At 44.5% G+C, this 27,132-nt stretch overlaps 1 protein-coding gene across 1 annotated transcript in view; it reads right to left on the bottom strand.

Annotated features, from left to right (window-relative positions):
* Positions 1 to 1,277: 1,277 nt before the first annotated feature.
* The window catches only part of LOC140546247 (nuclear factor of activated T-cells, cytoplasmic 1-like), a 61,392-nt gene continuing 35,537 nt past the window's right edge, over positions 1,278 to 27,132 (bottom strand). Inside the window, exons 7-10 of the mRNA XM_072669488.1 lie at positions 17,539 to 17,594; positions 12,744 to 12,876; positions 2,692 to 3,306; positions 1,278 to 1,339 (exon numbers count right to left, since the gene is read on the bottom strand). Of these exons, the coding sequence (XP_072525589.1) occupies positions 1,278 to 1,339; positions 2,692 to 3,306; positions 12,744 to 12,876; positions 17,539 to 17,594 (866 nt within the window). The remainder of the gene's footprint in view (positions 1,340 to 2,691; positions 3,307 to 12,743; positions 12,877 to 17,538; positions 17,595 to 27,132) is intronic.

The following is a 27,132-nucleotide window of genomic DNA, read 5'->3' as shown; positions in this document are numbered from 1 at the left end:
GGAGAGAGGCACGGGGAGGGGGGTGGGGGGGGATGAGCTAAAATGACTGGAGATGAGGTACGAGGGGAAGCACGGAAACGAGGTTACTCCTGGTTTTTTTAAGTGCAGAGGAAATTCGGAATACTTTCACGTCGGGCCGAGGTACCAGGTAAACCGATCCAATAACAGGGCTTGGGTTTCAGCTCTATTCACTTACTACCGCCATAGTTCACGACACAAGAATAAACATGTCATTCGGCGTTGTGGAGTTTATGCTTGATGAAGTTCTACTCCATATCTGAGGGGTTTACCCGGTTCCTTTTGTTCCCCACTCAACGAGCAGATGATAAACGCTAGCAGAGCGAGTGCGAAGTGACACGGCTTTCAAAACGTCACATCTGACCAAATCTGAGGCTATTAACGGGCGGCTGGTGACAAACAGGTGACCCTGGATCCCTCCGTGTTGTTTATTTATGAGCTGAGGACACTAAGATGACGGATTTAGTGAACGCTACATTCTAACTCAATTTCTGCTCAGCCCTTAAATACCCTCCCACCCACGCAGGCAGACGTACACACACAGCATCATACAATGTCCTCTCAAGAGCACAACAGCCACCTCTAGCCTCTCTTTCATTGTTAGCAATAAAAGAGCCCTGTTTATAGCTGAGCTGTGTGAGGCAGAGCTGCGGGGAAGGGGATGCTGTCCTTATGTTGCTCTGCCTTGCCCTGCCCTGCCCTGCCTTTCCCTGCCCTTCCCTCCCTTTTAGCGCTTTATTCCTGACCTCATGCGCTTCCCCGGTCTGAGAGCCAGCAGCCAGGGGCAGGTGACCAGGGGACGAGGAGCTCAGGCAATTATTAGAGGAATCGCAGGAGGGCTCGGGGCTAAACATCCAACGCCCCCAAGGGTGTCGCTGGGCACACAGCCAGGGGAGACCTGGGTGACCCCCCAGGCTCCCTTGATGACGCCAGCTCAGCGCAGGAGGCTCCGCAGGGGAGGCCGAGGGAAAACAAAAAAGCCTCGCCCCCCTCTCCGCTCCTCGTGCCCCTCAAATCGAATTCTGGAAAAAAAGCCGGCGGCTCTCACCTCAGGAAAACCCTACCCATTGTTTTGCTTCCTTCATTAGGGCTGGTGTCAACAGGCTAGCCCGCCGTGCGTGTGCCACTGTTTTTCGGCCGGCCGCTCCCAGCCTGACCCGTGACCTCCTGCGCGCCCGCCGTGTTTGTACAGATTGCTGCAAATCCCGCTGTGCTGATGTGCCGCCGGTGCATAACAAGTGGATCCGTAATTCCCGCATCTACGCACAGCCAATGCGCCTGTGCACCTGCAACTGTTGGGGCTCAAACTGAGGGGGGGGTCCTAAAACCAACACATAGCCCAGAGGACACCCACAAAGCCCACAAGGCCCACACATCTGGGGAGGGCTTTTGAAAAAAAAAGCACTCCATTGAATGAATGCCACTGTGGAGCATCTTGGCTTGTTGTGTGAAAGATGTTGATGTGGGGAGGGGGTCCGGGGGGGGTTGGGGGGCCGTGTAATGTGAAAAAGTCGTAATGAATGGGAACATTCTGACAGCTGGGATTACACTGTGTAGAAACTAAAAGACAATAAGCCAGTGTGATGGAGGAAGAACATCCTAGGCTCTCCAAAAATCACAAACAGGTCTAGCACGCCAGCCGGATCTTTGGTTGTGTGTGTGTGTGTGTGTGTGTATGGGTGGGGGGGGTTCTGAGTTGGTCCGCTCTCACTCAGGGATTAACAGTATGTAACTTTGAAGCACTCAGCGTTGTGAACGCTGGATGAAACGACAGCGCTGGCTCTTCAAATTCATGACTGCTACCACAAATTCACACCAGACACGACACGTCAGCTGCATGGAAGTGTAGCATAAGTGAAGAGCAAAGGAGTATCCGACCGCTCCGCCTCCAGATGGGCGGCGCATCTGTCCAGTACAAAAAATGGATTGAAATGGAAAGCTGAGACATTTTTTTTTACTCTGACCAACCAGAAACATTTATGACATTAAGCAGACGCTCTTCTCCAGAGCGACTTACAAGGTTACTCATATTACAGAGGACCAGAGGGCCAATGCAGTGTTGGGAGTTTTGCCCAAGGACTCTTCCAAGGGACCCTTGGTTTTGCCCAAGGGTCACCCGGACGGGGAATCAAACCCCAGTCTCCCACACAGTGTGGTAGCTCAGTGGCAGGTAGTGGAGTTATCTGTTGCACCACACCAACCACCAAGGCTGAGACATGTGACTAATGAATTCGGTTAAAGCCAAACCCCGACAAACCCAAATGTTGGGTCAGGGGTACTCAGAGACTGCCGGCACTGATATCTCCTCCATTTAAACTGCCATCACCTGACTGGTCAGCAACTGGAACGAAGGCCCTCAGTCTACCAACAACCTCTTTTAATGTGAACCCCATACCAGTGTGTAATTTCTGGGAGCCTCGAGAGCAAAGCTGGCAAACATACGGACTGTAATGGGGGCTGGAACCAGCTTGCTAAACCCTCTAACCCGGCATCTGGCACATGTTCTTCACACAGGTTCACAGTTTTGGGCTTGTCAGTTTTTATACTGGAACAGCATCAACTACCACCATCAACCACCAACATCTACTACCACCCTCAGACCGTTGGGTGTTAATTATGGGGTGCTGGGTCAGGGTGCACTGGCATCAAGTCAGCAAAGTCGTAGTGACCTACCATCATCCAGGTACATCTGGTCGAGCTCCTGCGGTTCTTGTTTGATGGTGACGGACAGCGCAGGGGAGCTACTGTCCTCCGCCAACAGGCTGGATGGGCTTCCGCGTGGCTGGGCCGACCCGAAAGGGGGCAGGTAGGAGCTTTCTGACGCAGCGCCGGGCGTAGAGGGGTGAGAGGCAGGAGAGGAGGAAGGGCTACTGCTGGGGTAGAGAGGATGGTAGGAGGGGCTGCTGAGGTGTGGACTGCCCTGGGGGTGGGCCATGGCGAGGGAGGTGTGGTCTGGGGAGCTGGGCAGGGCCAGACTGGGGTGTGCAGGTGTGTCTTGTAGAGAGGCCACACCGCCGGGCACGGTGGGGTGAGTGGGGCTGCTGCTTAGGCACTTGGGATAGGGGACAGGTGACAGGTCGTGGAGCTTGGGGCTGGAGCCGGGGGAGGAGCAAGGCATGGTGGCGGGGCGGGGAGGGCAGGGGGAGTAGCTGCCCACCATGCAGGAGTCAGCGTCACCCAAAGGCATCATGGGAGGCAGTCTCTGTTGGCTGTAGAAGGGCTTCGAGTGCATGGGCATTCTCGGAGCTCCCTCATAGTCATCGGTTGGCTCCGTTTTGATCATAGGTACTGCAAAAAAAAAGAAAAGGCGAGAGTGGGAGAAGAGTGAGCGAGAAAGGGAGTTAGCAGTTACCGAGGGAGTAAGTAAGGGAATACGCTTTCTCATTATATTACTGAAGGCTTTTTCGTAAAGCTGGTGAGTCTGAGAGGCTTACAGGAATACACGTGAGGCACCGTGGCCGGGATACCCTCCTATACTGACTCAATCGACTCCAACCCCAACCAGTGTGTGTGTGTGTGTGTGTGTGTGTGTGTCAGCAGTACAACTCGGCTATCCCACCGAAGAGGGGAGGGGGGGGGAGAAAACAGAGAAGAAAATGACAAAAAAGGGAACGAAAAAGGGATGAGTCATCAGAGGAGAGCTCCACAGCTGGCTCTAATAATGAAAAGGCCTATTTTCTTTGGACTGGGCTCCAGCTCTAATATGCTGTAAAAAAAAAAAAAGCATTTTGAAAGAGGGAGCTGCTGCAGGAGCCTTAGACCCCAGGGGCTCAGTGCAGGAGAAGCAACTGTTGCTCTAACGGACATAAAAAAAGGAAAAACAGACGCAGAGAAAATGATTTGATTTTGATTAGGTACTTAGAGCTGGGTGATTGAGTCCGCCCAGCCTGAGGCCTCAGAGAAAGACAACGGCAGGAAGTCCGCTGACCACCCATCTGCTTTCAGAATTGTTCTCCCTAAAAAAATCCACCAAAACTGGCTCTCGGAGAGGGTCTGAACGAGCAGTTTCAGCTGAAACCTCGCCAGCGTCCGTCAAGATTGGGTTCCTGCTGTTCCCTCGCTGTTTGTCATTAGTTCTTTAACGAATCGGATCTTTCGCACCCTCGGTCCGCGAGTGCCGTCTCCGTGTCCCCAGCGCACCGCAGATTTACGTCATTGCTGTCTGCTCTAAGTGGCGTGGGAGTGCTCAGGGCGTCCCCCTGCGACCTGCCTGGTGCTAGTGAGTGGCTCCCTGGACCCAAGGCTGTCCCAAAGCCCTTCCACTGGAGCTCAGCGCTGGCGCCAGGAGACTACACCTACCAGCCTCGGCTGGGATGTTGTTTGGTGTGTCGGGAACGAGGCTCTTTGCCGAAATCACCTTGGAAATGATGTGGCCTGCTTACAGAAGACGGCTGGACGACTCAACAGCATGCAATACGCTGCGCTGCACCTGCAATGGCGAATGGAGTTGAGCTTATTCCGGCTGGTCTCTGCTCGATCTGCTCGTAAGCCCTCCTGTGGCGAGATCAGCCTGGGCCGCATGCTAAATCTTTAAATTTACACATCAACAAATACTCGGCTGAGCTGCGGCTCTGTTGATGTCCCGTTCTACCGACACCCTCTCGTATTTCTCCTGCAGCCTTCAGGCCGAGGGCCCTGGGCCAGGCTTGACGAACGCCTTCCAGCCTGCTCTAAACGCTGAGAGTCTGCAGCGTGGCGTGAAGATTCACCCTGTTAGCCTCATCCCCAGCTGCCTCTGATTTCCTCTCAACCCCCAGCCGGTTATGGCCTGCAGATAGTTCACACTGTGCTTTTTTACTGTGCACTTCTTCTCTCATTGTGTTCGGCCATCTTTCCACCCCCCCCCCCCTTCCGCCCCCCCTCGTCTGTCTCTATTAAGTGTATTCTGCATGGATTCCTTGTCATAAGAGCAGATATTTAATCATCTGTCTTGATCTGATCAGTAATTTGTACTCCCACCCAGCTCTATTCTAGCACAATACTTAGCTAGCTAAATAAACATCAATCAGCCATAACATTAAAACCACTGACAGCTAAAGTCAAGTGAATGATGATGGCAGCATCTGTCCATATATGGTGGGTTGATGTGTTGGAAGCATGAAAAATGAACCACATGAGTCCAGACTGGGATGTCTAGACTGTGTCAGAACATCTCCAAAAACATCTGGCGGGTCGTGTGGGACCTACGAAAAGTGCTCAAAGCAAGGACAATGAGTTAACTGAGTCAGTGACTAGAGTCGCTGATGCTCATGGGGGTCCCACCTCACAACTTACAGGACCTCAATTAACTGCTGGTGATGCTGGTCTTGGTGCCAGGTACCACAGGACACATTCAGAGGTGCTTTCACGGCTCAAGGCAGGTAGTTTAATGTTATGGCTAATCGATGTCTTTTTTAAGGTCATATTAAACAGGGATGCAGCGATGCCACTCTTTACGCTCCGATACCGATGCGATAACTGATCCTCACGTTGGTACCGATATCAACTCTAACGAACTGCTCGATAGGTGCTGCAAATTGTTCTGGATCCAGAAGGAGCCATATTTGATTAGAGATGTGAGTGTGAACGATATTTAAACTGGTAAAGAGGTTCTTTAGGACTTAAAGAGGTTCTTAAAAGGTCTTTAAAAAATGGTTCTGAGTGTTTTTATATTCGAGACAGAAGGAAAGGATCAAGGAGTCTCCATGTGACACAGGTGACTCTTAATTACGTCACTAGGGCCTAGCCATAATTACAAGCCCCCGGGCAGAAACAATCTGGCAGGCAGCTGGTGGCCAGTATGGACCAGTTGGTTGTGTCTGTCACTGGCCTAAACCTATGCCAACTCCCACCCTGCAAAAGATCAGCCCAGTTCTCTACAATCCCAAACCACTGTGCCAAGAAGCAGCACGCCCCTCCCCGGACTGGCAAACGGTCAGTTGCTAAAGCCGGACCGCCACCCTTGCCATCTTCGTCCAGTAAGAGATAAATGTCGTCACTGGAAAACCGTCGTGCTCTGTGGCGTGGGCTTGATACCTCACGTCGAGCCACACGTGGACGGTTTTATGATGCTTAGTCAGGTTTTTGGGTTTCGCTCGAAGTCTCGGCGAGTTGGAACATTACGCAGCAGGTGGTCATCCAGCCTTCGCTTACCGCTTATGCGCTATGTGTTGTTCTGCCCCTCCCAACACACACACACACACCCACACACAATAGCCCCAGCTTTCAGCTGAGGAGCTTCTGCCACTCGGGTTATTAATAGCGCTCGATATTGTGAAGGAATCTTCGAAGGGCTTGTAAAAATAAAGGGATTCCGAGAACCGACTTCAAGTGGGCTTTCCTCAGTGCCAGCAGTTCTAGCCTGTGCTGTTTTATGTGGTTTGAAGGAATGCTTCTCATTTGAAAGTGCCGAAAAAGACGCCGTGTCACGACTTCACACACGCAAGAGCTGCTGGAGGCTTGATTGGAAAAGCAACGCTCACATCGGGAGCGAGAAATGGAGAAGCGCTCTCGCTCACAGACGCCTCTCGGTGTCTACTGATTCAGATTATTAACCCTCAGATACAGAACAGCCCGTTTCTGCTGGTTCTTGATGCTTAGGTTTAACACTGAAGGTGGAAACCTGCTAGAAAGATCCAAATCTTTTATGTTTTTACGTCAGAGTTACTCTCTTAAAAACTGTTTTTTAAGTGATACCCCAGACAAATTCATTTTAGTTCCATAAAGAAGCATATTTGTAAACTTAAAAGACTTCTGATTGGTGTAAAGACTAAATAAAAGACTTCTGATTGGTGTAAAGACTAAATAAAAGACTTCTGATTGGTGTAAAGACTAAATAAAAGACTTCTGATTGGTGTAAAGACTAAATAAAAGGCCTCTGATTGGTGTAGAAACTAAATAAAAGACCTCTGATTGGTGTAAAAACTAAATAAAAGACCTCTGATTGGTGTAAAGACTAAATAAAAGACCTCTGATTGGTGTAAAAACTAAATAAAAGACTTCTGATTGGTGTAGAAACTAAATAAAAGACTTCTGATTGGTGTAAAGACTAAATAAAAGACCTCTGATTGGTGTAAAAACTAAATAAAAGACTTCTGATTGGTGTAGAAACTAAATAAAAGACTTCTGATTGGTGTAAAGACTAAATAAAAGACTTCTGATTGGTGTAGAAACTAAATAAAAGACTTCTGATTGGTGTAGAAACTAAATAAAAGACTTGTGATTGGTGTAAAGACTAAATAAAAGACCTCTGATTGGTGTAAAAACTAAATAAAAGACCTCTGATTGGTGTAAAAACTAAATAAAAGACTTCTGATTGGTGTAAAGACTAAATAAAAGACCTCTGATTGGTGTAAAAACTAAATAAAAGACTTCTGATTGGCGTAAAGACTAAATAAAAGACTTCTGATTGGTGTAGAGATTAAATAAAAGACCTCTGATTGGTGTAAAAACTAAATAAACAACTTCTGATTGATGTAAAACTAAATAAAAGACTTCTGATTGGTGTAAAAACTAAATAAACAACTTCTGATTGATGTAAAAACTAAATAAACAACTTCTGATTGGTGTAAAAACTAAATAAACAACTTCTGATTGGTGTAGAGACTAAATAAAAGACTTCAGATTGGTGTAGCGATTAAATAAAAGACTTCTGATTGGTGTAGAGACTAAATAAAAGACTTCTGATTGGTGTAGAGATTAAATAAAAGACTTCTGATTGGTGTAGAGACTAAATAAAAGACTTCTGATTGGTGTAAAAATAAATTAAAGACTTCTGATTGGTGTAGAGATTAAATAAAAGACTTCTGATTGGTGTAAAAATAAATTAAAGACTTCTGATTGGTATAAACTCAATAAAAAAAAACACATCAGATCCCTCTAGGAAGAATTTTCACTCTCTTGTTTCCTAAAGGAAGGGTCTCCTTGATAAATTGGCATTTACATCAAGTCTCTACACCATATGGGCTTAAAGTTATTAAACGACACGTAAGGCACAGTTTCAGACAAATCTCCCCTTCATCTGAGTTTAAGATTGTCTATAAATCTATACATCTTGAATCAATTACTTGCAAAACCCTCCCTCGTCAAGACACTGTGGCTAAAAAACTGGGGAGAAGGCTCACTAAAATCAAAGAACTGCCAAATAAAATAACAGTCATGTGTGACTAAAAAAACGACTTGGAAAAGCAGAGCTGTATTTCAGTGTGGATCGAGCTTATCTCAGTCTAGCTGAGTGGACAACGTCATTGCGTTGATGTGTGAGGGTTTACTGACTCACCACAGAAACTGCTTTAGATAGGATCATCAGTATTGCATATTCTGTACACCACCACACACCGATAAGAAACAACTGTGCTGACATGACAAACAATGCATCTCTTTGGAGATGAACAAGTTCAGATAAATAAATGTAGCTTAGGAAAAATTACAGCATGGAAACCAAATCCATTGGTGAGGCATATGGTGTGAATATGCAAGCAAAGCTGTAAGGAACACAAAAATCTGACATGGTCTATCACTTACCTCAGAGGCAATCAGACAAGACATGTCTGAAGTTTACTTCTTTAGCTTAGTACAGGAGGAGGAGAGGCTAGGCTTACACTGTTAAAAGAAATCCAATCTCAACTCTGTAAATACAAGCCTGTGAAAACATATTTCAAGCCACTCAAAACTCCTCCAGACCCTCATTTGTTTGACACAGACAAATTGGAGTGGTTTCGTAAACGGTATGACATTCTTTACTCTACAAAACCAACACTAAACTTCCCTGCCAAGCTGAGGTTTCAGCTGAAATGTCTGCCCATCCCAATAAATAAAGATCTGGATGTGTTTTGTGTTTGTGGACGGTGGAGAGATCGGATGCTAGTGTTTCAGATTGCTCCCGTGTCTGTGTTACCTTCTGGCTCTCTGCTTTTAGTTAGGCTATTCTAGTCAGATCTGCTGAAGTAGACATTCTTTAATAATGTTCAAACTCTCTGTCCTCTCTATAAATCCAAACAGAGCTAATTGGTCTACACGGGCAGACCATCTGCCCACCTTCTGGCTACTGCTATCTGCCCTGGTTGCCCTACCTCCATTACAGACTACGGTGAAGTTCATGAAAATGAATTTGATTTGATGATTTACGTAGATCAGATTGGTGATCTGTCCATCTCCAGTGGTTGTTAGCAACATTAGCCTAACATCTCGTGTTGTAAACTTGGGTTGCAGCGGTATAATGGTTTTAGGGATACCATGGTCTGAAAATTGATGGCTATTATACCGTGAACATTTGCTTAACCCTGGTTTCTTACTATTTTCAATTTAAAAAGCAAACAATCAAATAAGTAATCAAAAAAATAATGAGAAGATTAATCTAGAATGAAAATGATCACTAGCTGGAATCAAAATATTGCAAAAAAGCTTCACCTGATGTGCAGTTTTCTAATTTCTTTATTTTCTGAAGGGAGATATTTGACATATACTTTTATTAATCAACTGTTTTAAGCCTGTTTTTATTCTTTTAAGGCTCGGTGGATAATAATAATCATGATATTAATAATAATAATCAGAAGAAGAATTGTGATATACCATAACTGTGATACCATAAAACCGTGATATTATCTGAGACAGTTTTCATACCGTGACAATCTACTGTAACCTGGAGAAGCAGAGCCCAGGTCTCAAAACCTCTTCAATGAAGTTCTTGTAATTTTTTTAACCAAACTGCCCCTTCACGCTTGCTGTCCAGCTAACCAGAGCCAGACAAGGGCTTCATTGTCTGGTGGGTGCAAATAAAACTCAGTCAGTCAGTATTGAGTCTATTTGCATGCTGCCATTCTGACTACAGGGCATCAGCGCACGTCAGATGAATGGAAAGTGAGGGTTATTTTCAATACCTCCCACAGACCGCAACGTGTTTGTGTCGTCCTTCCGCTTTTTAAAGAAAGTGACGCTAAATTTAGAGGCGGTTTTCACAGCCAGTGGCTTTTAAGTGTGTGTGTGTGAGAGAGCGTGCTTTTGTCAGATGCTGGAGTGTGTGAGATGTTCTTTATGAGAAACATCAACAACCACAAGTTGTGCTTGAAGTGCTTGAAGTGGTCCGCAGCAAGCAGGCAGGACCGATTCACAGGAGTGAGGCAGGAAGTGACGGCAGCAACCTCACCGTGCCCCTCCCCCCCTCTCTCACTCTCTTGTGTGCATGTGCACACGCGCACATGCACACACCTACACCACAAGGCCAAAAGTTTGTGGACACCTGATCATCCCATGTTTCCTCTATAAAGCGAGTGTGCCAGCTGCCAGCCTCTGCCTTTCTGAGAAGGCTTTACACTAGACTGAAGAACATCACTAGAGCATCAGTGAGGTCAGATGCTGATGCTGGATGATTAGTTCTCTTACTCCAACTTATCCCAAGCGTATTAGATGGAGCACCATCTCTCCAGTGAACACAGTTCCACTGCTCCACGGCCCAGTGCTGAGTGGGCTATACACCCCTCCAGCTGATGTCTGGTATTGGGCATGGTGGCCCCAAGGCTTCTGTGTTGATGCTCCAGAGCTCACACAACAGGGTTGGCCAGTTTCACTTTCCAATATGTGGTGAATAGAGTTTTTGATTTATTTATTTTTGTGACTTGGTAGAAAAAAAGCTTATATTTTCTAGCAGAAATTAATAAATAAACCTTTTTTTTGCTTTTTAAGTTTTTATTTTCTAGAGAAAACTACTAAATAAACCTGTTTTTTTTGCTTTTTTAGTTTTTTTTTCTAGCAGAAACTAATAAATAAACCTTTTTTGCTTTTTAAGTTTTTTTATTTTCTGGCAGAAATTAATAAGTAGACCTTTTTTTGCTTTTTAAGTTTTCATTTTATAGCAGAAACTAATAAATAAACCTTTTTGTTTGCTTTTTAAGTTTTTATTTTCTAGCAGAATTTAAACAGTTTTTTTCTGCATTAAAAGGTTGTTTTGTTTGTTTTTAAGCTTTTTTGAAAGAATTGAAAAAATTTATTTTTTCTTATTTTAAGCTTTTATTTTCTGGGAGAATTTTAAACTGTACATTTTTCTACAGTTTAAAAAAAAACTTAGTTTTTAGTTTTATTTTCCAGCAGAATTTAACTGGTAGATTCTCTATTTTCTTACGGATAGATTATAAGGGGTCGCTTTTCTGTTTTTGACAGAATTTAAACAGCAAAATTTTAAACTAGTTAAGCTTTTGTTTTCTGGCAGAATTTGGACTTTGAAGCTGTGTGAGATATTGAATCATGAAGGTCTGCTGGCACATTCATCCGAGTGCAGTGTGTTTTTCCCCTCACTTTTTTGCTTACAAAAATCTTCTTGAGACATTTGTCTTGTAGGGGTATGTTAAAGTTACTCCAACAAGGTCATTCCAATTGTCATTTACTGTTGGCTGTGTTAGCACCTCTGGCTGAACTGATCTCGCACTGGACCAGAACCTGCAGCTGCTTGCTTCAACAGAATATTTGGCCCCTGGACCACCAACATGAGGCAGTGTAAAGCTCATATGGTGCATGGCTATAAAACTACACATGAGTTCAGATGATGCATCTGTTACGTAAACACTGTTCTGCTGGAGTCACACAGCTTTAGGAATACGTGGCCAAAATTCAAAGTTGCTAAGAATGACTGATGGAAACCTGGTGTGTCAAATCACTGCACTGGCACAAAGCGAACTGGTCCTCGTTTGCTGCCGTTCACTACAAGCAGCATTCAAGCTTTTTAGCTGGAGTATTCCTTTAACAGCTGTTCTACTAGTGTGTGGGCTCAGGGAGTGAGGAGTCACACTTCTTCAGGTTGTGGCTTGTCAGGAGGCGTGAGCAGAGCTGGACCTGCGGGAGATGTGTGGATGTGTGTGTGTATAAGCGAGAAAGCGACTCCCCTACATAAACACTGCCTGCAGGCTCCGGCAGTCAGCTGCTACACCTCATTGCCTCATTGCAGGAAAATGCAACACCGCAACAAAATAAACAGTGCTCGCACTGCACCCTCGCTCGAAGTTACGGCCCAGTTGCGCTAAGCTGTGTGTGCCCTGTGCTGGCTCCTGGCCTTACAGTGGGGAGAGTGGGGCAGCGTGGTTATGATATACCATATAGGTCAGAGGGTCCAGTCTTGAGATCTTCCACCACACAATAGAAAGGTTTGTTCATTTAGCATTGAGGGTAACATCCCTGGGTGCTTCATCATCACTGTCATGCATAAAACTTGTATCTCCTAAAATATTCCTCCCCAGTGGCGCAGTGAGAATTGACACATGCCTCCTCCAACACATGTGCAACCAGTCACCGCCTTTCCGAACTGCCGCCAATGCAACGTTGCATGCTCGGAGGAAAAGTGATGGGTACCCAGCTCCGATGCATGGACTAGCAGACGGCCATGTTGGCCAGCATCACATTAAAGTGATCTGGGGCGAGAGAGGAAGGCCATCTACCCACCCAGAGAGAGCAAGGCCAATTGTGCTCTCTCAGGCTCCGGCTGCTGATGGCGGGCAGCATAACCCGAGACTCGAACCAGCACTCTGAGCCCCCCAGAGATCAGAGTCATTTTGGAGCAATTCTACTGGTCCATTTATCATGGAATATTGCTTGAATGTACCGACCAACTGCCAGATTTGCATTACGTCAAAAAATTTGCATTACGTCCCAAATGGGCCCCATCATTACAGCCCAACCTTATGTCACAAGTGTCCCAACTAGCCCCCATTTCTGTAATGCAAGGAGAAAGGGAGGTGGAGTAAGGGGGAGTGAAGTGTTACCGTTCGGAGGCAGGTAAGTAAAGCGCTGGCACTGGCTCCTCTTCCTCTTGCCGTTGCACACGTAGAAGCTGACTGGTACGGCGCTGGCTATTCGCTGATTTCGATAGGGCGGGACCTCCACCACCAGCGAAGTCTGTTGTACATAAGAAAACACAGAGCATTAGTCGCATGGCGTGGGTGAGGTCATACGTCAATGGGTGGAACATCAACAGTGGGCCTAATCGCAAGGCTTGTGGGGGTTCCTCTTTAGCAGTGCTGAGAACCTACCAACAGCAGTTCGAGGGAGGGACCAAACACGAACCAGGGTGTTGTGCTGGGGCAATGAAGGATATCCTGTCTGGGACAAACAGGAAAAAATGGCTACTGTGGCACTGTGGTACATTTTTGAAGATAATGGTTATGGTGGGAATGTGTCACCACGTAAAAGACCTAAAGGTACCTGCTGCTAACGTCCTGCTACCAGATACCTCAGGGCACCTTCAGAGGAGGTGCAGTGAGCTGTTTTGGGTGGCAGGTTCCCGGCTCCCGGAGTACCAACCACATATTAGGCGGATGGCCATATCATTAAAACCACCTGCCTATATTGCGTAGGTCCCTCCTCGTTCTGACAAGTCAAGGCATGGACTTCACAAGACCTCTGAAGGTGTCCTCTGGTATCTGTCTGGCCCTGAGACATTAACAGTTGAATGAGGGAGGGGGCAATCCATGAGCATCAGTAAGCCTTGGACGACCTTCCTGGTGTCCTTTCTTTCGCTTTGGGTAGGCACTGACCACTGCATACCAGGAACACCCCAACAGACCTGTCTGATGTTTTGGAGATGTTCTAACCACTCGTCTAGCCTTCACAATTTGGTCTGGTTATGAGTGTGTTTGGACAAAGTTGGACGTAGAGCCCCCTCAGAGCAGGTCCTGGGGTGAGATGACCCCGGTGCTGCTTTTCCAGGTCGGGCTGGCGGGGGGTAAGGGGGCGCAGCGGTGACGTCAGTGGGTGTCTGGCTCACCAGAGAAGGATGGAGGGGAGCGAAGCTGCAGAGGAAACTCTTCCTGCTGACTAGACACTCTTTCAAACAGTGGGCCTGTCTGCAGGTCAAGGACATAAACCCTGCAACACCCGCCTAGGTGCTAACACTGTGCATATGTATGCATGTGTGTGTGTGTGTGTGTGTGTGTGCGCATTTGTGCTCTCTCTGATGGCCTCTGGGGAGGCGGAATGAGAGACGGTCATGTTTGTGTAAGCTCTAAATAGGTACACTGTTCTATTAGTCTTTAACCTTACACCCAAACCCCCCCCCCCCCCCCCCCCACCCCCCCAACACAAACCCACAGTCATTTTCCAGTGCGTGGGCCTGGTCCTAACACCAGCTTGCCCTAAAGGCCAATTAGTGTAAGGGGAAGGGTCATGTTTAACCGAGCTGATGCAACGGGTCTCATCACTATAATGAGAAAGACAAACCACACACACACACACACACACACACACACACAAAAAAAACAACAATGACAATAACTAATAACTAATGCGTGTGCTGCCCTCAGAGCTTATGTAAGCTCCTGAAAGAGCAAAGAGTAGCAGCTGCTTTATAGGATCAAAACTGGGAGGCTGCCTACGGAAACAGAGCAGGACTAGACAGGACCTGCACTGCACACAGACACACACACACACACACACACACACGCTGGTATATCATCCAAAATGCTAACTTCACAGGAGAAGGAATGGTAGTCAATGTACAATGAAGTACAGTAAATGTCAACTTGAGTTCTGGAAGACCAGGGAACCTTGTGAGACACCTGCTTTCTAGGATTGCTAGAAATGCTACTAAAAAAAAAGACCCTCAGGAAGATTTAGCAGACTCTGGAGCGATGGTGAACTGGTCTACAAAGCTGATCTGTACCAAGAGCCCTTCCAGCTTCAAGTACAGCTCGGCTTGACCCGCCATCCCCGCCAAGATCCACAGAAGACGAGAGTCCAGGCTTTTGTGGTGGAGCGAACTTCCCCTGGGTGTCCGAACAGCAGAGTCCAACGCTCGCTGTCTTCAAACCCAGACTGAAGATCCTCCTCTTGCAAGACTACTTGGGCGAAGTGTAGTGTTGAGTATTGTGGTCTCCATACTGACTAATATGACCTTCATGAAGGAGTTACTGGGGAAAACCTGTCCTGCCTAACCACAAATCCAGAACACTCTGTGGGCCTCAATAAGCAAAGGTGTGATAAAAGGGCATGAAAAGAACAAATACATACACCAATCAGCCATAACATTAGTACCACTGGCACTAATGGTAAGGAGAGAAATATTGATTATCCCCATCTACAGTGGCATCTGTCAAGGGGTGGGATCTACACATTAGGCAGCGAGTGGTGTTGGAAGCATGGGCAATGGGAAAATGGGCAAGCGTAAGAATCTGAGCCACTTTGTCAAGAACCAAACAGTAAACTGGGTCAGAACATCTCCAAAACATCAGGCAGGTCTTATGGGCTGTTCCCAACAATGCAGTGCTATGCAGCGGTCATTACCTACCAAAAGTGCTCCAAGAAAGGACAACCGGTGAACCAGCAACAGGGTCACAGGGGCCCAAGGCTCTTTGATGCTCATGGAGGCCCCACCTCCCAACTTTTACCGCTTACGCCGGTGCCTCTCTTGTCTTTTTTTGGAGTATGTCCATTATCACGACCTCCTCCATTGGTCTCCATCAACTGCCCTCTAGTGGATGCATTGCTTAACGTTCATGCCAACGAAAAAGGACACATAGAAGTATGTGGACAGCTGCGGTTACGTTGTTAAAGATGAAAATGCTCCTTTTGGGATGTAAAGGGAATACAAATCAGCCTAAATCTTCCACTAAAGTTCAGAATGTCTTCTAAAGATGCCGTTTGGACGCTACGAGGTTCTGTCCCGACGGTGGCGATATGTACAGCAGTGAGTATCCGTATGTAATAGTGATAATATGGCCTGCATGCGTTATAATGAAGGGGCTAAATTAATCCCACATTGAGGATGGGCGGAAAGGGCCCCGCCCCCACACCCTGCTGAAAACACAGGGGTTTTGCTTCAGTTAAACTGGAAAACAAAAACAGCTTTCTGGAACAAGAGGGCCGATATAAAGCCGTACGCAAAAGGCAGTAAAAAGCCAATCGGAGCTCGCCGCTCTCCTCTCTTTCTGAGTGTATGTGTGACAGAACCACGGAGAGCTTTATTTTCTCGTTATTTCCCTCATGAAAACGCAGCAGGTGAGAGCCGCGTGTGTAATCCGCTCCTGGCGTCCGCGCAAGCGGGAGCAATGCTTCAGGACCAATGTGTGTGTGTGTGTGTGCATGCATGAGATATGTGATGTGTGTGGAGCTGGAGGTGATGAGTAAAACAAAGGATTGAGGAGGAGGATTGTGTGTTGTATCTGTGTGTGTGTGTGTGCAAGTGTGTGTGTGTGTCTGTGTGATAGTCGTAGTAGGTGAGGAATAACCCAGAGGTCTTAATGTTGGACTGTAGTAAATGAGGCTGATGACACTATGTGCTGTATCTGTGTGTGTGTGTGTGTGTGTGTGTGTGTGTGCTCGGGGTATCTAATGGAAAAGGGGACTCAATCGGCATTCATTTGTGCTGTCTCAGGTGAGACTAGAGGCTAGTGTGAATTGGTGAAGAGATCACTTAGTGTTGCACAAGCTAATCATTAGGCTTTTTCACTCAGAGTAATGAGTGAGCAAAAGTTACATCAGAGAGAGAGAGAGCAAGAGAGAGAGAGAGAGAGAGAGAGAGAGAGAGAGACTGGTGGGGTATTAGAGAAGAGAAATTTGACTAAACCTTGCATCATCAAAAACTCAGAGCCTATCAGAGTTAACATACTTCAGTACTTCAACAGCAGAGTGTAAAGTTACTGCATGTGGTCTACAAGTATCACAATAAAAGTAAATATATTAATATTGTGCTCAGTATTTTTAACAGTGCAGTAATGTGTATGTGTGGTTTACTGACCTTTACACCTGTGGTAAAGTCATGTGACAATAAACCAGATTTGATTTGATGCAAAACATTAAAACACAAACAAATTCAGACCATCCCTGATCCATAATCTCTATCGCTGTTTCTATATTCTATATATATATATATATATATCTTATTAGGGCTGCACGAAAAACTGAAATTGCAATATATATTGAACTATGATATGATGTAATCTTTGATGTATCTCTCTCTCTCTCTCTCTCTCTCTCTATATATATATATATATATACATATATCAATATTAAACAATACAGATTTTTTTCCCAGAAGTTCAACATATATAATATTTGAATCTAATAAAGATATTTTATTTATATATTATTATGTATAATTTGTGTATAATTTTACTCACTTTTATACCTGTTTTAATGTGTGACAATAAACCTGATTTGATACCTCATCCATTTATATATATATATATATATATATATATATATATATATATATATATATATATATACACTTGCTTGTGTAAAATTTTCTTTTGTATCAAGTAGCAAAAGGTATGTGTGTATATATATATATATATATATATATTTCTTATATTTCTACCTGTCAAAAGATTTGTTGTATCCCCAATATAGCAACTTAGCAATATAGCAGGAGGAGGAAACAAACCTTGTTAACCTTACGTGGAAGTCAATGTAAAAATATTTCATTAATAAATAATTTTGGAGCATTTCTATTGGCCCGTTCATCATGAAATATTGGAGTTAATGTAAAGTCAACTGCTAGATTTACATTATGTCATTAGGTACCGGTTTGTAGATACAAGGTTTGATTTGATTTGTACTTACAGACTTGAGAGAGTCCTTGTCGACTTTAGCTTCTGTTTCCCACACATGATGCCCATCTGAAAAACACACACACATAAAGAAACGTTCGTCATACGGTACCGGCACTCCTGAGCAAATCACAAATGCAGAGTGATACACTACACACAAGCAACCTATCAACCTGTTATATCTATGGAGTATTATGGAGTTACATCCAGCAGGTTAAAAGCATGGTGCAAAAATGTCCAACCTCTATATTCTAAATTTGATACCAGATTAAGATGATAACCAGGAACAAGAAGTAAAGGCCTCTAAACTTTTCTAATTGTGATTTTTCTGAACAATATTGCTGTGAATATTAAATATAATACTAAAATGTCTGTATTAGTGGTTCACATATCTATCTAGTATGATTATAAACATATTTCTACATGAGCAGATTCCTGGAGTTTACTGATAAAATGCAGTTTAAAGTTTCATTTTTGAAAATATAAAAAAAAAAAAACAATAAATAACCAATTCAATTCAATGTTATTTAATTAGCATATATATATATATATATATATATATATATATATATATATATATATATATATATTTGTACAACAAATGTTGTTACAAAGCAGCTTTATAGAGATCCGGGTCCAAGCCTCTTTTGAGCAAGCTAGTAGCAACAGTGCCAAGGAAAAAAACTCTCTTGGGTCGAGAGAAAGAAACAACCAGATAAATTAAAAAACACTAGATTTATGATCAGATAGCTTATTTGCTAATAAATCTAGCATTATTTATCTGGTTGTAACATCAATAATAATGGGTGGTTTTTATTCTAGTAAAACTTGAAAGCTATTGGCTGATTAAACCGCAGCCCTTGTGTTTAGAAAATTGTCCGTTCAAACTGCGAATTTAATTAAAAAACGTTGAATCTCTTAAACTACTTTCAACACAGAATATTAACTAAATGTAAATATAATCGAACACACTTCTCGATGTGGAACTAAATATGTAACTATATGAACTATATATAAAACTTATATAACACTATAAAAATACATATTTATTCATTCACACCGAACCCCATAAAAACTCCCAACTTCTACGTTTATTTTCAAGCAGCTCCAAACACAAACAAAAACGAGGACGGCTCCCTGGTTTCATTTCATCATCCCCTCAGTCTCACTCACAGCACTTCTCTCTGCCGCCGTCCTCATTAGAATTATACACTTTAACTCTGGTCTGCTCTGCAAAACCACTCGCGTTATTTTTAAACTCCCTGCTTCTTTTTTTTCACCCCTGGGTTATTCTGAGATGTTGACGCTATTGCTTCATGAAGTGAAAGGCTAACAGGGAGCCAGTCAATGACATAATGCATTCTAATGTGTTCTCCCAGTCTGTCTGCAATGCCATACCACCCTGAACGCTCAGTTAAATTTATTTTTTTTAAACTCTGGTACTCAAATCAGCCCTGAAGCGCTGCTCTCGTACCGCCCCATTGATCAGCGCTGTAATGCAGAAATAGCAGGGACACCAGGCAGGCACCAGGTTTTAGAAGCCGTGACTCGGAGCGACTGTAAGGGCAGGCTCGATTTCGTAGACGTGAAGTAAAGGTTACAAGTTGAGGAACCAATTTCCTGTGGCGGGGCCTGATGACATTTCATAACTTTCAATGACTTGAAATGGTTTAAAAATTGTATTTTTTGAGTTGTCTTCTTACTATACCAAGAACAGAAGCTTCAATCCTCTGAGACCTCATGTTAATTATATATGTGGGCCAATCTAGAAAACTTTGCCCATAGTCTGTTGTTCTACTGGCTCCGAAATGATGCACGGTGCTTGGACCCCCGAAAATTGCCGCTTGCAATGTAATTTGCAGGCCATGGCTAAGCTCTCATAGCTGCTATGACTGGCCAAAGTAATGGATGTGTTCTGAGTCCACAGATTAGCATTAAAGGCAAGCAAGAAAGAGTCAAATCAATCATTTACTCAGGAAAGACTCAGGTAATGAATCGATTCAAAAGATTTGATTGATACATTTAGCTCTGTGGATGGACAATGAACAGTATTTATTTTATTCTCTGAATGATCATCCTCTATCATCTTCACCACTTGTATACATGTGATCTGGCTTCCATTAAACATTCAATTTCCTCCACTGAACTTAAGAAGGATGAGAATGTTAAGAGTTCATCAGCGCTAATTCTATGAAATCACTGGAAACAAAAGAAATCGATATATGGAGTTATAAAGGATGTGGTTAATCATCGTCAATACAGAGACTGAACCACCCTCTGAAACCGAGCCACGGCACAGTTTTCCACCGACCTGTTATTCTCATCAAATACTGTCAAGAGCAGCAATCTCATGCAGGTTTGTCCTATCAACGGCACATTGTGTGTGTGTGTGGGAGGTGGAAGAATAAGCTGCAACCCTGTGGTGAGAAAATGATTAACAGATATGGAGAGAGATGGGAATAGTAACTTAACCCCGTCTTTTAAAGAAGTCCTTCCACTCAAAATGCTTGTAGTGCAAGAATCAATGAAACTGAGTTAGCATGCTTCAGTAGCAACTCACCCACCTGTAAATGCATTTAGACAGCTGATGTTGCTAGATTGGACTAGAAGTTTTACAGAACTGAATCACATTCAACCTAATTTTGCAAAAATGATGAAATTTACATGGTTTGATTTCAAATAGTACTTATTTATAAACATTTAATTAAGCAGAATATTTCCGTTAAGCGGAAAATTCCCCAATTCTAGCAATTTCAGCTTGACCAACTGAACTTAGGGACTTGCCAACAGTATTTCCCCTGCTGTACCAGCGACATACTGTACATACACCAACATTCAGGTCATTGTCAACTGGAGAAAGCGTTGTTATTCAGCAAGTCTCCAGTGTTTTCAACCTCTGGGCCGTTTTCTGACACTGCCAATATTTATTTATTATTATTTTTTCCCACAAAACATCATTAGAAATTATAGACCCAAAACCCAACTGAAACACTACAAATATTCTTCTAATTGTTTTCATTTAATAAAAATAAAAAAAAGCTGTTTATTTATTTATTATTAGTTTATTTATTTTTGCCAGGGACAACGTACACTAACCGACATTTCAGGTTCCACGTCAAAGTAATTACTTATTTTTAAGTTATTAAGTAATTTGAGTTATTTAATGAGCTAAATTTCGAACGAGCTAATTTTCCTCTGTAGTCGCTGGGCAGGTTGGGCCATTTTTCTGTTCAAACCGACTTGTCATGGACAGACGGATAAACAAATATATATTTTTGACATTTTTTGATGTTTAGTGCATGATTATACAATCAATAATCAATACAGCTAACACTGGCTGCTGTGTTTTATGCATTTATTTATTTATGTATTTGTTTGTGTTGCATTTTGTGTTGCACTTTTTGACATCATGCAAATCAGGCAGTTGTTGTTTACATTGTGTCAAAAGTTCATAATGAATGGACCAATCGAAATGCTTCAAAATGACACTTTTATATTTTCAAAAATGGAAGAAAATGGAGGGAAATCTCCGACGGGCCTGAGACGGATACTAAGCCGATCGCTAAATGCAGATGAGATGCGCGGGAGTCACATGTTATAGCAGTGTAAACGCCTCCGTCTCTCAGAGCTCCTCCCACTACAACCGAAACACCACTAATAATTGCTGTGCAACACGTGAATTTGCATATTCCATCCCACACACCAGTTGACTAAAGTTCAGTCTGATTAACCGAGGACACGGCGTTCCACCAGGTGACCCTCAGTGCTCCATTCCACCACTTGATTGATGGCTCTGAATTATAACCACAAAAAACTGATGCCACGCCCCTTTTCCACACCACTGTACACAAGAGCTGCCAGCTATCCAGGCAGTGAAGAAGCAGCGAGGCTTCGTGGACATGCTAGTTCAGTAGCCGGTGGGCCGATTCCTGACGTGCTCCGCTCACGTCCTGGTCAGTGAGCCGTGAGGGAATCTCGAGTGCCTCCGTGCCGGGAGCTACTCCAGCGGGGAAACCTTAGACGTCCCGCCAGCCCACCGCTAGTAAACATGTTTTTCAGCTTCTGCTCTCTCGCTCTCACTTTCCTCTCTCTCTCTCTCTCTCCCTCAGTCCTTCAGTCCCCGTCCCCCCCCGCCACACACACTTTCCCACCCTGTCCCTCAGTCTCTCATCCACGGGGATCCACGCATGCTTAAACACAGTCATTTAAGCGGGGACCCCTGTAGTCAGGAAAATTGCTTTGCGGGATGAAGACGAAAAAAACAACGTTTTAATCGCTCCTTTCCTGTCCTTTGTTTTCCTCCCCCAGATGAGCTGGCCATGAGCCAGATATGTGGCATACCTTCTCATGTCAGGCAGAGCAGCCGTAGGTCTGATAACCGCGAAAACTTTCCGTACGCTGTGAAAAAACTTCTGTTCCTGCCTACACCCCTGACATCCCCAGGTCACACGCCCACACACACACACACACACATACAAAACACACCTATCGAAAGCTCTCCGCAGGGACACAGCATGCAGACGTACACTCTGTAGTAAAGGGCCATAGACATGGTTCATAGGCCCTTTAACACACCAATGCCACCCTCTTATTGGATTAGCATCATCAAGCTTTTTATACACTATATGTCCAAATACTTGTGGACACCCCTTCTAATGAATGCATTCAGCTGCATACACTCACACACGCATATACACAGCTTGCCTAGTCTCTGTAGAGAAGCACTGTCAATAGATCAGGACTCTCTGGAGCGGATAAACTAGATGAACCTATTGGCACCATGCTGCTTCATGCCAGGCGTGGGCTAGAGGGGGGTATAAAGCCCCCCAGCAGCTTTGAGCTGTGGATGAACTGAATGATGGATGGTGGAGCTCCATCCAGTACTTTTGGGATGAGTTGGAGGGCTGGGGATGATGAGTCGGGGCAGCGATCATCCTGACCAACACCCTGTTCTCAGTACCGCTCTTGTTGCTGAATGCAATCGGATCCTCACAGCAATGTTTCTCCAAAATCCACCAGGGATCTCTCCTTCCCTGGACAGTAGGGACAGTTACTCCAACAAACGCAGGATCAACGCTTTCTAATACCCTTGTTTGGTTTTTTTTTCAGAAGAAGCAATGCATGAGCAGGTGTCCCAATACTTTTGTCCATTTGTGCACGCATGGAGTCTGTGGACTGGGGAACCGGCGAAGGCTACATTTGGAACATGTTAAAAACAACAACAAAAAAAAGGTCAGTGTGTCGCTTGCGTGTGTTTTGGGCTTTGAAACCTTTCACACTTCAGCCGAGGTGACCTCTTCTGACCGCCCACCGCATGCTGAAGGGGCCGAGAGGCCTCTGGTTATCAGAGGTGGGCAGGGCACTGACAGCAATAGCACAACAGTCACAGAAGACGGCCAGAGAATGTTCACACCAGCGGTTTGACGGGTGGAAAATATGATTCACAGCTTAATTGCGCACACACACACACACACACACACACATAAACACACACACACACATACACACACACACACTCAATGAAAATAATCCAGCCTTCTTTTCCTTCTGCCGTGGCGCTGCAGATTTCCCGCCGCTGTAAGAACTGGTGATCTTTAGTGTGGGCAGCTCTCTACTGGAACTGACTGAGGTGACAACTGCTGCGTACCTGTCCTGACGCACACACACACACACACACACACACACACACACACACACATACACACACACACACACTGTGTGGGTGCATGCATGTTTGTGTGTGAGTGAGAGAGAGAAAGAGAGAGCAGAGATGGATAGAGATCATGCAGGAAAAGGGGGGGGGAGAAAGAGAGAGAGAGAGAGAGAAATAGAGAGAGAGAGCAAGGGGGGAGAGAGACAGAGAGGGAGAGAGAGAAAGAGAGGGAGAGAAAGAGAGAGAGAGAGCAAGGTGGAGAGAGAATGACAGACAGAGAGAGAGAGAGAGAGAGCAAGGGGGGAGAGAGAGAGCAAGGTGGAGAGAGAGAGAGAGAGGGAGAGCAAGGTGGAGAGAGAATGACAGAGAAAGAGAGAGAGAGAGAGAGAGAGAGAGAGAGAGAGAGGGAGAGAGAGAGAGAGATGAATAGAGATCACGCAGAAAAAGAGGGGGGAGAAATAGAGAGAGAGAGAGTGAGAGTAAGGGGGAGAGAGAGAGAGGGGGAGAGAGAAAGAGCGAGAGCAGGATATATATATAGGATATATATATCTCTCTTTCTCTCTCTCTCTCTCTCTCTCTCTATATATATATATATATATATATATATAGAGAGAGAGAGAGAAAGAGAGAGAGAGCGTGAAAGAGAGAGAAAAGAGAAACAAAACAGATATCTATGCAGAGAGTGGAAAAATAAGAGAGAGAGAGAGAGAGAGAGAGACATAGAGTCAGACTTCGGGAGAGAGCGCGAGGCAGAGGTATCCCAGCAGTGCTGTGCAGATCCAGGCGCTGCTCCAATCGGACCAGATGTAAAAGCCATCACAGTCATGAGGGAATTCCCTCCCCTCTGAGTCAGAGCACAGGCTTTCCCCAACACACACACACACACACAAACACACCCGCATTCACTCCACGAGGTGTGCCAGGTATGCCTACTTGTTGATGTGCCAAAATTAAAAGGGAAAAAAACTCACTCACTCACACACACACACCCTCCTCTAACACACACTCTCTCACACACACACACACACACACACTCACACACACACACACACTCAAACGGTAAAAATAACAGAGAGATCATTAGAAAATATGAGCATTCAGCTCCACTAAAGACAGCGGAAAAGTTCCTGAACCTTCTAAAAGGTTACCCGTCAGAGAAAGAGGGATCTTCTGTAGAGATTACACACGCTGTGTGGCGACTGTTTTGACGAAAGTTTGACGAAAGTTTGAGGAACGTTCGTAGCTGACCACATGGACAAAGAAATGGCCTTTAGGAGGACTGTTTTAATGCTTAGATGGGACAAATGAGCAGAGGTACGTTTGGGGGAGTGATGCAGTCAACCCTAGGAATACTGTTCCGACTGTTAAGCATGGTGGTGAGAGCATCATGCTCTGGGGTTGTTCCGCTGCCAGTGGAACCAGAGCTACATTGAAGTCCTCCTTCTTCAGCAAAACCTCAAACCATCAGCTAGTCCAGTGGTTCCCAGAGTTCCCACATCCTGACCTCACTAACGTCCCTGTTGCTGAATGCAATCAAATCCTCACAGCAATGCTGTAGCAAAATCTAGTAGAAAGCCTTCCTCCGTGGACAAACTGGATAAGCTCTTTGTAATACCCTTGATTTCAGAAGAAACCATGAATGAGCAGGCGTCCCAATACTTTTGTCCATATAGTGCAATTTATATGGTGCGGCACAGCACTGGTGTGAGGGCACAAACAAGGGAGGTCTTTCTCATTATACCAGTCTGTTTTTGTCAGTGCGTGTGTGTATGTGCATGAGTGTGTGTGTGTGTATGTATATGTATGTGTGTGTGTGTGTGTGTGTGTGTGTCTATTCCTGAAAGACTGGTCTGTTCCTATTTGCCCCTCTGGAGGGAATCCCTTGCAGCTGAGTCACAGAAAACACTTCCTACTTAAGACACAAACAGGCCCGCAGGCCAGCCAGCCAGCCAGCCAGCCCTCGCATGCACACACACACACACACACACACACACACAAACACACACACACACACACAATACACACATACATGCACGTGCATGCATAGGTGAATAGGTACACACACACATATACACACAAACACAATGCATAGTATATTTACATGCCATTCAGCACAGCCCCCCAATATCCCACCCCCACCCAAACACAAACGCACACACACACTGAGCTTGCATCAGTCCTGCGACTGAGCCGACAGGGACGAGTGGCATTTCAGAAGCCAATGTAATTATTTTTCTGGGGACAATATTTCCCGAAGTGGTTCATCTGAGGAGCGTCCCGTCCTGCTCTCAGGGGAACACGCACACACACTCACTCACAAATAGCAAGCAAACAGCAAGAGAGAGAGAGAGCGAGAGAGAGAGAGAGAGAGAGAGAGAGAGAGAGAGAGAGAGAGAGAGAGAGAGCGAGCATTGTTATAAGCACGTTAATCAGGAAGGCTGCAGTCTTTTTCAGCCTGCTCCTTATCTGCTCTCTCGGTGGAACACAGTTGTCCTCTTGAGGGAACAGTCGAGTAAAAACCATTGATTATTGACTGCAAATGCAGTCGATCAGCTCAGGCATGTTGGGGGTCTGACGTGGGCTTCTTCAGTTTAGAACAGCAGAAAGAATCTAATAAGGCTAATACTGCCTTGAAAATATGATGGATACACAGTGTCACCAATTTCAATTTCCCCCTTCCTGTAAATCCACTCACGCTCCCAAATACTCCCAAGAAATGTCTTTTAACCCATAACAAGGTCTTTGATTTGAGTCAAACTGCACTGAATTAAATTCAATTGAACTGAATTGTGCTGCATTGAAGTAAACTGAACTGAATTACATTGTATTGCACTTAATTTAATTAAATAAATTGAACTGAACTGAATTTAATTGCTTTGCACTGAATGTAACTGAATAAACTGAACTGAACTGAATTGACAGAACTGAACTTAACTGAACTGTTTTGCACTGCACTGAATTTTATTGAATAGACTGAACTGAACTAAATTGACAGAACTGAACTGAATTGAATTGAATTGCTTTGCATTGCACTGAATTTAATTGAATGGACTGAACTGAACTGAACTGAACTGAACTGAACTGAACTGAACCGAACTGAACTGAACTGAACTGAATTGAATTGAATTGCTTTGCATTGCACTGAATTTAATTGAATTATCTTAACTGAACTGAACAGGACTGAACTGAACTGAATTGAATTGCTTTGCATTGCACTGAATTTAATTGAATTATCTTAACTGAACTGAACAGGACTGAACTGAACTGAATTGACGGAACTGAACTGAATTTAACTGCTTTGTATTGCACTGAATTTAATTGAATAAACTGAACTGAACTGAACTGAACTGAACTGAAGTGAAGTGAAGTGAACTGGACTGAACTGGACTGAACTGAACTGAACTGAACTAAACTGAACTGAACTGAAGTGAAGTGAACTGGACTGAACTGAACTGAACTGAACTGAACTGAACTGAACTGCTTTGCATTGCACTGAATTTAATTAAATAAACTGAACTAAATTGAACTGAATTGAACTGAATTGTGTTGTGTTGCATTGTATTGAACTGAATTGCATTGCATTAAACTGAACTGAACTGAATTAACTTGAATTGCATTAAACTGAACTGAACTGAACTGAATTAAATGAAATTGAATTGAATTAAACTGAACTAAATGAGCTTCAGGCCACTGAGTTTCGATCTTTTCAGAGGCCAGAGGAACAGACTGCCAGCAGATAAGGCTGAAGAAGAAACAGCTGGACAATCCCTCTCACACAGGTCCGCTCTGTGTGCTGCTGTTTACCCACATCTGTACAGGTTATGTAGCGGTTCTGAGTCAGGCTGAAGAGAGAGATCAGACCTACACCCAGAACTTCAGCGTCAGGGCTGCAGGGCTGCAGTGCTGCCTTTGGTGCGGGGAGGAGTATCTTGTGTTCTAATTGGTCTAACACGT

The sequence above is a fragment of the Salminus brasiliensis genome, chromosome 23 (assembly GCF_030463535.1).
Source record: "Salminus brasiliensis chromosome 23, fSalBra1.hap2, whole genome shotgun sequence".
In the NCBI taxonomy this organism is placed as follows: Eukaryota; Metazoa; Chordata; class Actinopteri; order Characiformes; family Bryconidae; genus Salminus; species Salminus brasiliensis.
Note: the sequence above shows the minus strand (reverse complement) of the source record. Positions and strands in the feature narration are given on the sequence as shown.